We start from the raw sequence: 11,406 nt of genomic DNA, 5'->3' as shown, positions 1-11,406 counted from the left end.
ATATTGATTTAGTATGTTAATTTATTATATTAGATAAAATAAAATAATATCATTTTATTTAACATTCAATCATCAATAAATTGTAGACATATATTGGATAAAATAAAATTGTAGGCATATTATCATCGAAATCTACATGTTGCGTTTCTCACTGGGATTCATGATTGCCTATGCAGCTGCACACTGAATTCAAGTAATTGTAGACATATTCTCTTCCAATGGGACAAATAAAGAAAAATCCAAAGCCTGCTTTGATCTTCAGATTTGCACATGATGGAACTTGTGAGCAGAGCTGTCTAGACAAGATTACTAGCCATGATTTCATATTGTTAACACCATCCTCTTAGAAAATAATATTCAGATTACTTTTAATTTTTAGTTATTCTTAAGTGAAAATTGCAGTTCATCCTATGAATATAAATTTGTTGGTAGCAACAAGAAAATTTTCAACCTAAATGAAGTGAATACTGTTCACTACAAAAAAATATTGGTACCGTTAAAAAAACGAATAAAATCCAAAATACACTGTTTATTGCGAAATTTTATGTCGGAACTTATCCAATGGAACAAACTTTGTCGATAATAAATTATCATCGACTTTTATGTATTGGATGATAATTTGCGTCGAATTTAGTGACAGAATATAGATATTAAAAAAATAAAATCTATTGTAACTTACCGTCAGAAATTAAATTTTTTAATAGTAACATTGATGCCAAAGCATACGGCTTCGCACTCCCTTATCGTCCGACGGAAATATATTTTAAGTTTTTTGGAAAATTAGCTGAGGTGTTATCGTCGGTATATTTCAACAGTAATTCTTACGGTAGATTTTTTTTAAATAATTTTTTCCGTCCATCTATAATATACCCCGATAATTAATAATTGAAACAATGATATAAACCTGATGTGAAATATCAAATATAGAAATTAAAAATACGAAATGATGGTAATTGAAATATCTGAAACAATACTAATTATATTACATTCTTCTCAAAGTTTGGTAAAGAAATATATAAGATAGAACTATATTTATATTAACCCTATTCATATTCATCATCTTCTTCCTTTGGTTTACCATCCCCCTCTTCCAAGATAGTTTTTTGATTATCGAACTCGTCTTTCTCTTCTTTGTCGTCATCAACCCTGTCTTCTTCTTGAATATCGTCGTCCTCTAGTGATAGTATGTTGTCATATATTCCAAGGTAAATGATGTCATCATCCATAACAGCCAACCTAAGAGTGATTGGGTCACCAATATCAACCACCATTTTCGAAGGAGTTGGGTCATCAATCTGGTAAGATTCTTGACCATCTGTCCCATCAGACTCGATGTGGCCTCTTGTTAGTCTTAACTACAACCGTCCAACTAAACTTGCATGAACCCGGATAAGAAAAATATTATACATATCGTGTATTTTGAGATAGAATAAAAAGATCGTAGTGCCTATATTTACTGGTTACATTAACTTCAGAGATATCGTAGTCTTTATGCTTTCATATTTCTTGTCGCGAACTTGGATCATACCATTCACATTTAAATACGCACGCCTTGTATATAGTATGACAGAAATACTCTAATTGAATTATATTGTACAACACACCAAACTAATCCAATCAGAATGACCACTGCATGAATCCCCACGAACCCAAACTCCGATGTTATCTGTTTTCTTTTCAATCGACTACTCTAAAAAATGGAACTAATATCCATTAACAATGTATTTTGGGTAGTTTGTGTCCTTATTCATTAGGCTCCAACTAAGTGCAACTATTCCCAATCTGTTGTGTCAGCTAGATGCATGCTGACGTATTCTCTGAACCAGTGTGAAAAATTATTCAATGAAGTATCAGGATTTGTCTTTTGTAATAACCTATATGATAGAATAGGATAAGGGTTAAGTATTTTTTTCGTCCCTAAGGTTTGAGGTGAAAATTAAAATCGTCCCCGATCTTTTTTTGTTATTAAAATCATCCTCGACATTATAAAATGTTATAAAATCGTCATTTTCTACTTCAATTACATTTTTTTGACTAAATTACCCTTAACTATTAATAAAAATAATATTAAAAAAACAAAATCCCACTCCCACCCTATTTTCCAGCATCTCTTCGTCTCTTTCCCCCCATCCCCACTCCTAATCTCCTTCCTCCTTGAACTCTCTCACTCCTCACTCCAAATGCCATCTCCACCACCATCATTAGTTTTCAATTCCCATCATCATTATCCTTCACCTCCAAAAATTGATGATTCAAATTTGTCACACTACAGCAACAGAAAGGGCAAAATGCATGGACATGATGAGATCAAACCCTAAGATGCTATCAGTAAAGAACATTGTTCAGCTCTCACAAGCCATCCTTGAGTTGGGCATGAACAAAGGCAAGGAGGGACAAAAATGAATGCGCCGGATTCAACTGTGATAGTCTCGTTAGATCCTTCAAGACTGCCCTTGGCGAGATCAAGGAAGATCCCATGACTGCAAATTATGGTGCCAAGGTCGCCAGCGATGGCCCCGACACCTGCGACAAAGGTATGGCCAATGAAAAGATCGTTAACCCTGCCATTACCGAACTAAGCAAGGAGATTAGGTTGCTTTCAGGCATAGCTTTTCCTGCAACAAACTTTATTCCAAACAAAAATTAAGAGGAGGGGCTATTGTTGAGGAATTTTATGGGTGAATGGAGTAGGAGGAGTGGGGTTTTGTTTTTTTTTTTTAATATTAATGTTATTAATATTTAGAGGTAATTTAGTCAAAAAAATATAATTGAAGTAGAAAAGGACGATTTTATAATGTCTTGTAACGTTGAAGATGATTTTAATAACAAAAAAAGGTCGGGGACGATTTTGATTTTCACCTCAGACCTTAGGGACGAAAAAAGTACTTAACCCATAGGATAAATAAGTTTTGATTAGATTTAGAAGTTAGTATCTTACTAATAATATTTACGAAGACTTGAAAAACTCACACGAGGTAGAGTGAAATCTGATCACAGTTAAGCAGCACATGCAGATGTGCGGCATCGAGTTCCTTCTTCTCTAACTAGTAGTCACTGCCCGCACCCATTGCAACTCCTTATGGAGCAAAGATTGGATATGTTGTTCCACTTTAGGAGGATTCTTCCCTCTCATTATTTCTTCCAACCCTTGTTCTACGTCATTCCACATCTTTTCTCTACACGCTCAACCTCATCCATCTCATTTTGGAATTTCATAGAAACTATTCTTTCTGTTGCTTTCTGCCGCATGGCGGGATTAGGATGCAAATGTGTCCCATACCACTCCGGCCATAGCTTTTTATCTGGTATTGGTGGAAACTTTACCTCATACACCTTAAAGACGTTCTCTTGCTTGTAAACCAGATGAACATATCTCCCCCATTCAATACTTGCAGCAGCACAAGCTGCAAGTGCATGACAACACGGGAAATGAAGTGACTGAAAAATACCACAGTCACATGTGCGCGCACTCAACCGGACACGGAATGAGCCTAGACTCCAACTTTCAAGAGGCTCTAACTCCTCTACCGCAAACACTAAGGCCCTCCTATTGCAATGTGTTACGCGCATCTTCGACAGTCCTTCCCTATTCTTCTCAATAGCACGTAGCAGCCACTATGAAAACTCTTGCCCAGCCGCCAGTTGTGATGTGCCTCCCTGCCCTTTACGATGAACAATTGCTGCAGTCGCTCGTAAGTGCATCTAACAATAGCTTCTACCGTTAAATACTGCGTACCCTTTAACACTACATTTATGCACTCCGTGAGATTTGTAGTCATGTTCCCAAACCTACGACCACTATCACAATGTTGTAACAATATCTCCTTGTTGAATGTGTTGGTCCAATCTGACATCTCCCGGGATAACCCTCTCAATGCATTCATATACCACTCGTATCTAGTCCTGCTTGGACTATATGCAGCATTCATCAAGTATTGCTTACCCTCTGACGATTTGAAATAGGTCATGAAGTTCGCTGCCATGTGTTTGACACAGTACGCATGAAAAGCATTAGGAGGCCTCCAACCACTATCATTGGCTCTCAATGTGGTTTCGATTGCTTGGGATCTATCAGATATAACTAACAGCCCTTCTTGTGGTGTCACATGCATCCTTAGATTGTTTAGGAAAAACGACCACGACTTAGTCATCTCAGACTATACGATAGCAAAAGCAACAGGGAGAATATTATGTTACCATCTTGTGCCACGGTAATTAGTAACACACCGCCATACTTGCCATACAAGTGTGTACTATCCACAGAGACAAAAGACTTGCAATGCTTGAAAGCCTCAATACAAGGAGAAAAATCACAGAATACCTTATCAATCTGGCTGCAATCGTAGACCAACAAGTGGTCATCATAGTATGGTATCGCACTGAAATCACTTATTGTGCCGGGACAATAACTCTGCAATGTTTGCAACAACCTTGAAACTTTATTGTATGACTCTTCCTTATCACCATAGATCTGGGCTATTGTTTTTTGCTTTGCCATCCAAAGCTTTCTATATGAGGGTTTGTAGTAATAACTCTGTCTGACTGCATTTTGTAAGACATGGATAGTTGGATTGTATGAGGGGCATGATGACACTACAAATGAGGTTGTTGTCTAACTGTCGACGGTCTTGAGACATAGTGGGAGCTAGACAGGTATGCGGTCCCCCAAATTTACGCACCTCCCTATTGAATTAAATTAAAATGGAATAGTTATACGTTGGTCCGAAAATAAATATGATAAACAAGAATATACTTACTTTAGACATCATAAAGTGGCTTACCAATATCCGAGATTCTGTCGGAGTGCAATACGAAAATTTCAAGGACATCCTTCTGCAAATTGTTTGCAATGCACATGGTACTTCATTCGATCAGACTCGACAACTCTGTACTTAGCACTCCTCCGAATGCTATAATTCTTCACACCTAACATGACAGCCTCCCTACTGTTTATGTTGTAATCATCTCCCCCCGTATTGGAAAATGGAATATCCTCATGCATTGCGTCAAGATTCAGTGTGTGATAGTGACTAGCTACAGCTGTCAACTTCGGAACTGATTTCGGGGCAGGCAGAAGATACCGAATTATTCCACCTACCGGGGTCTCTGGTACAAACTCTTCCTCATCCCCAGAAGAATTACTTTCGTTGCTGTCGGCGACATATTCTTCATCCAACTCCTTGCTATCCACTTCCATGTGTTCCACTGGACTAACACGCTGCAAAGGTTGTGGTGCAAAAGGTGGGTCATCTTGGACAAAATTTGAATGCCAGGATTACCATCACTTACGTCACCAACTTCCACAGAAAGTTCCATCACTTGTTGGGTTATGATTTTTCGGTGGATATCAAACATCAGGCGCACGTGCTCATCGCTATGTAACGGAAAAAGACGAAATCGAAATACTCCATTTCCCATTGTTGCTAACAATCTATAGCCTACCCTTCCAACATCTTTTGTTTTAGGGTAAAGTATATTTTTTGTCCTTAAAGTTTGACAAAAGTTTCAAAAATATCCCTAAATTTTATTTTATTCCAATTTTGTCCAGAAGTTTTTGATTTGTATCAAATATACCTCTGACGGCTAATATTTCAAAAAAATTTCAGATCAATTCAACAACAATTTCATAAGAACAACCCCTCAACACAAGCAAATCAAGCATAATTTTCTTGCATTATTGTTATATTGGTCTTAAATTTTTTGAAAATTTAGCCTCCGAGAGTATATTTGATGCAAATCGAAAATTTTCGGGACAAAATTGAAACAAAATAAAACTTAAGAGTATTTTTAAAACTTTTGCCAAACTTCGGGGACAAAAAATATACTTTACCCTTTATTTTATTAGCACCCAAACTTGCCAATATTAGGCTCTTCAACTCAGACAACGAACCTAATCGACGAGTGCGCAATAGGATAGGACTATCGCACTCAAAAACAATTCCATCATTACTGTTTCTCATGTGATAATTAGGATATACACTAACAAAAATATATTCACCATTTACGTCACGAACCTCCGCAAAAAACTCAATCACTTGTTCGGTTATGATTCGGTGGACATCAAACATCCAGCGCACATGTTCATCGCCATCTAACCAAAACAGACGAAACCGATATACTCTATTTTCCATCGGTGTTACCCAACTATTCCAACTTCCTTTATCTTATTAATACTCAAACTCGTCAATATTCTTTTTAACTCAGACAAAAAACTTAATCGCTCAGTATGCAAAGTGTGCAATAGAATAAGATTATCACATTTAAAAACAACCTCATCGTTACTATTTCTTATGTGACCATTCGAATATACACTTACAAAAAAGTGTTTATCGCTAGACATTTTTATTAAACCTGTTGAAAGAACAAAGAAGAACAATGAATAAAAAGTGATATATTTATGATCAACGTTAATACTTACAAATCATTTTATAATTTGAGCAAAATTTGTCATATTATATCTCTTATTCACAGTGTAAATAAAATTATTCTGTCCGTATCTCATTTATAGTATAAATAAATTAATAATATAAGTATCTTGTTTCCAGTTACATTGAGATCCTTGTCAAACACGTGTCGCTAGTACACCAATTTTATTTGTTTAAAAGATGTGTCTTATCTTACTACGACATACATGTATTATTTTGTTTACATTAGATAAATAATATTACCTAAAATTATAAATTACCTCCATATCTTAGTAAATAAAATATTTAAAATATTTATTTAAACAAAATCAAGAAGAAAATTAACAAACCAAACAAAAAACAATTAACTGTGAACAACACATCAAACAGCAGGAAGAATAAACCCAACAGCAGCAAGGATCAAAGAGGAGTAGAGAACTATGCGTGCCGGAACTGAGGCACTGAAGGCGACGGAGACGGAGACGGAGGAAGACGACGATGGGAAGGCGACGGCGGCGGGAGAACTTGGCGGATTCTGGGAGAGGGAGAAGGGAACTCGTGGCTTCAGGGAGAGGAAGAAAAGAGTGGCGGAGGGGGAGAAATGAGAACGGTGGCTGGCCGGGAGAAGAGGAGGACGGTGGCTGTGGGAGAGACAGAAAATCCGAGACTGGCCATCGGATTAGGTTTCTCAGACATTCCTTTTTTTCAGTTTTGTTGGTCCGTTAAAACGACGTAGTTCTGGCCCTGGTTTAAAAAACGACTAGTCATGATATTTTTGTCTTTTAAACAATTAATACTAGGATGATATTTTAATCCATTTAAAAAAATTAATTTCTAACATAATTTAACAGTTTTAATTTAATTTTATAACGATATTTTTATTTTAAAAAAATTATTGACATAATTTGATCCAAAATTTTATAATTTCTAATATAAATAAACAATCTTAATTCTAAAATTGTATTCTAGTATTTTGGAAATAAAATTCAAATTCTTAACCTTTTTAATACAATCAAACAATTTCATTAATCCTAGAGTATTTTAGCTTTCTGAAAATTAATGATAAAACGGTATTTTAGTTTATTGATAAAATGAAGTTAATGGAAATTTTAGTTTTTTACAAAATTTTAACTTCTGATCTAATTAAAATATAAAAAATCTTGAGCACCAACAACTTTAGCAATTTAGTTAGTAATTTAGCCAGCACAAACATCAAATTTTCTTCAACAAATAAATATATTCATATGTATAAATTCTAATAAATATATGTACAAGTTGTGATAATTCATTTGTGTAAATTCTAATGAATATATGTATTCTATGTGTGTAAAATTTTTGTAAATGTGAGAGCAAACTATTGCCAAATACTAATCTAAAATGATAATATTTCTTGATCATATAGCATTATTACTAATTAAACTAAATGATTTAATTAATTTGATAAGGGTATCACTATTTTTTTTAAATTAGTTTTAAAAGAATATTTTGGTCTCTTAAAATAATTTTTTTATATATATTTTACTCTTTATAAATTAAATTAAAATTTAATTTTTAATACAATTAAATATCTTTAAATTTAAAAGGATTTTTTTTTTCTAAAACAATCTTAAACTTTGATTGTGCAGTTAATGCTTAATTATGTATTATATATTGTCTTACCAAAAAATATATATTATATAATGTACTTACAATTGTAAAATATTTTAAATTTTTTCAATTATGATGTTGTAAGTAAATACTCAAAATTTATTAAAAATTAAAATGAATATTTTATCCTACAAATTAACACCTAACTTATTAAATAGTATTGATATGTTTGCTCTATAATGTAATAAAACAAAAGACTTCTGCTCAACAAAATAATTTTTCTCTGTTATTAATGAAAAAAAAAAGGGGAGAAAATCACCTAAAAACAGAAACTTATGAGGAGATAAAAAAAAATGCTATTTATATGCCAAGTATTCTTGACACTTGTATAAAAATATGATTGTTACTAATTGATTATGTACTTCAATTATTTTTTTTTAATTGACAACATAAAAAATATATATATTTAGTTGTTAAGAAAATACTGATGTCACAACGACATTTATAATATAAACGATGTAAACATAGCGAAATTGGTAAAAAGTTAACCAAGAAACATCAAAAGACAACCCAAGAAAGAATAAAAGTAAAGACATCATCTCATTGATATGAAATCGAGTATATTCTAACTCAAATTTAATCATAAATGTCAAGATCTGCTATTGATTGTTAAAAATAGTTTCCGAAGTAATTATAAAAACAAGAACTATAACTAACATGGCTAAGGTTCTCGAATAGAAATTTTGCAATAATAAAATAAACATTTTGAGTTTTTTACAATACATTTATTGGAACACCCAATTCTCACTTTCTTTCAATCACACTAATGACTAATTAACCAAATGCCTTAATTAGAGAGACATACTTCAGTTGAAATTATAAGTTCCCTTGACATACTTCACATTATAATTATTAGCATTGCTCATGAACCTTCCTAGTTTTGAATGAGAAACTGCTCCATCAATTTTCTCATACTCATTCCACCAAGTCATGTAACTACTGTCCCTCAAGAAAATATCTGATGACACTTCATAATTCTTGAGCAAACCATAAACATAGTCCTCAAATTCAAGCAACTTCTTCTTTGCCTTTTCCTTCAGTTGGACATCAACTTTTACATCTTTGACCACCTTGCATGAAATGAATGCCTCTTCCACATGGGCCCAAAAGCAAGAATCAAAGGTTAAAATGGATTCCACATTCCTTGTGCCTGTGCTGTTGGAATTGCTTGCTGCTGCTGTTCCTTCTTTTAGCCACTCTTCTAGCTGCTTATAATGTTTAGACCTTGTTTCAAAATAGCTTTTCGGAAATTTTTTGTAGCCCTCATTTGAATAATAGTAGTTGGCAATCTCAAGGGGCTCGACCATTCTCCTATAATTAGTCCCGGCGAAGAGCCAACGCGTGCGAAATGCTGCACCTTCTTTCTGGGGCTTCAGCTCTGCAGTTTCAACCATCTTTTCCCAGTAATTTGTGAGGTTTTTGTGGAAATTAACCACATCTTGGTCACTTGTTGAGAACTTATTCGTTGAGAGCATGTTCTTGTAGCGGTCGTAGTACCCTATATTTTGGTTTCTAGAATCCTTCTTGTACCATTCAAGTTGGACCATGTCTACCTTCATTACATTCAATTTCTTGGTAGGGTCAAATATTGTCCTCTTCTGATGATTGTATTTCTTTTCCAATATCTCTATAGTTCTCACCAAGTTATTGATATCAATGTTATATTGTTTCTGCTGCTGCCAAATTAAATATATCAGTTCAAACTAAGTTTCAAAAAAATACAAGTCTAATTACACATAAAAAAATCTAGTAAGGTTAACTTGGAACTCTGAGAACAAATTCTACCTGCATCTGTGGAGTGAGTCCTAGTGCAGATAACTGCAAAATGATACTCGCTTGTAGCGTACTACAACCGGTCATGTCTACACCGCGTGCCAATAGGTCCTTGTAAATTGATTTTTGATATAGCTTCTCCACTATATTTCCATACTCAGAAGACTGAAATCCTTGGTTTTCACCCTGAATTGAGGCCATTGCCTTGAGAACTTCCAAAATGGACTCAGGGTTTTCAAAACAAGTAGAACTTTCATCCGAACAAAAGAGAAATGTTCCGAAAGGCATGTATTGAGTAGCATGAGGACCGACAAACAGCCTCGGAAGAGGGTCTTTGTGAGACACAACTTGTAGAAAACAAGAATTCCAGGTAGTGCTACGCGACATGGCCTTTTGCAAGTTCATGTCGCCAATAAGAGGCGAACCGAAAGTGATGCATAGCGGGCGGTTCTTTCCTGTAGTAAATATGTCTAACAGTGACAGGGTAAAGAGAATGGCAACTGATCCACCAAGACCTTGTCCAGTAACAATCAATCGAGTGGAGCTTGTAACCTGCATTAAAATTGCTACAAATGTTTACATAGGAAAAACAACATATCCCTTGAATCGTATACAAGACAATGTATTATCTTTGACACAGAATTCATCTCACTAATTGCTGTAAGAGTAATTGAAAAACAAAATGAAGAACATCATACTCCTAAAAATATACTAACTTCAAATTTACACTAATTAACAACCTTGACTTGTCCACACATCAAACTTTAGGAAACTTTAGTTTCTTGGTTTGTTTCTTTTCCTAATTTGTAATAAGTTCCACTTTTTGGTGTTGAGCTCCTTCTTTCAAAAACAGAAACAGTGAAAGGAAAAAGGCTTACATGAGATTTCAACTCATCAAGACTCTGAAGATTTTCGTAGAACAGGTGGTATGCATCCTTGTTAAGCTGGAACTCTGGATTCTTTCTGGTACATAGAAATTCAAAATGAAGGAAATTTTTGTTCTTGAGCTCTAAAGACGAAACCAAAGCAAGTTTAACTTGTGATGTTGTCTCGAACACTATGATTTTCAAATCAGCATCTTCTTCTTTGTGAACTTTCCAAGAAAGCCTCTCTCCCTTGTTTGAAGCTATGCTTGAAGATGATATGGTGTTCCATGTTCTGCAGAGAAGACCAGAGCTTGTGACATAAGATGCAAGCTCAATTCCACTGCTGAATCTGTAATAACAAAGTCATCATGTTAATTGTTATTGAGAACCAAAAATTATTTTTTAAATAAATTAAAAAAGGGGAAGAGGAGTACTCATTGAATTGGATCATGATGAAGATTTTGTAATGAGAAGGTGGTATGTGGTTGGTGTTGGTGGTAGATTAGAATTATATAGGGAAAAGGGTTTCTGCCATGAGAATTTCTTAGAAGGAAAGAGGAAGAAGACATGGTAGATGATGCCATTATTCATTATTGTTAAGAAAGGAATTTTTAAGTCAACAGAGAGAGAGAGAGAGAGACAGAGAGCGAGAGGGGCCCGAGACAAAGATCAGTTGTTAAATATATATAATATAATAATTTTGATAGTGGACAAAA

The 11,406-nt window shown here is 34.5% G+C and overlaps 1 protein-coding gene across 2 annotated transcripts; it reads right to left on the bottom strand.

Moving 5' to 3' along the window:
• Positions 1 to 8,718: 8,718 nt before the first annotated feature.
• LOC107463009 (senescence-associated carboxylesterase 101) lies at positions 8,719 to 11,291 on the bottom strand. 2 transcript variants are annotated; one of them, XM_016081704.3, is made up of 4 exons: positions 11,125 to 11,291; positions 10,703 to 11,039; positions 9,837 to 10,376; positions 8,719 to 9,727 (listed from the first exon to the last, which is right to left on the bottom strand). In XM_016081704.3, the coding sequence occupies exons 1-4, from the start codon at positions 11,139 to 11,141 to the stop codon at positions 8,858 to 8,860; spliced, it is 1,764 nt and encodes a 587-aa protein (XP_015937190.1). In that variant the 5' UTR covers positions 11,142 to 11,291; the 3' UTR covers positions 8,719 to 8,857. The 2 variants fall into 2 exon arrangements, with proteins under 2 accessions (XP_015937190.1, XP_052109026.1); XM_052253066.1 differs by having other exon boundaries at positions 8,719 to 9,724.
• Positions 11,292 to 11,406: the final 115 nt, after the last annotated feature.

The sequence above is a fragment of the Arachis duranensis genome, chromosome 8 (assembly GCF_000817695.3).
Source record: "Arachis duranensis cultivar V14167 chromosome 8, aradu.V14167.gnm2.J7QH, whole genome shotgun sequence".
Lineage (NCBI taxonomy): Eukaryota > Viridiplantae > Streptophyta > Magnoliopsida > Fabales > Fabaceae > Arachis > Arachis duranensis.
This window is presented reverse-complemented; position numbering and strand designations above follow the sequence as displayed.

What these genes read in the sequence shown, in the direction of transcription:
- LOC107463009 (XM_016081704.3), bottom strand. An exon ending in TTGATGAGTTGAAATCTCAT is followed by an intron (nt 10,377 to 10,702) that starts GTAAGCCTTTTT and finishes ATTTTAATGCAG; the next exon opens with GTTACAAGCTCCACTCGATT. An exon ending in GACTCACTCCACAGATGCAG is followed by an intron (nt 9,728 to 9,836) that starts GTAGAATTTGTT and finishes TTAATTTGGCAG; the next exon opens with CAGCAGAAACAATATAACAT.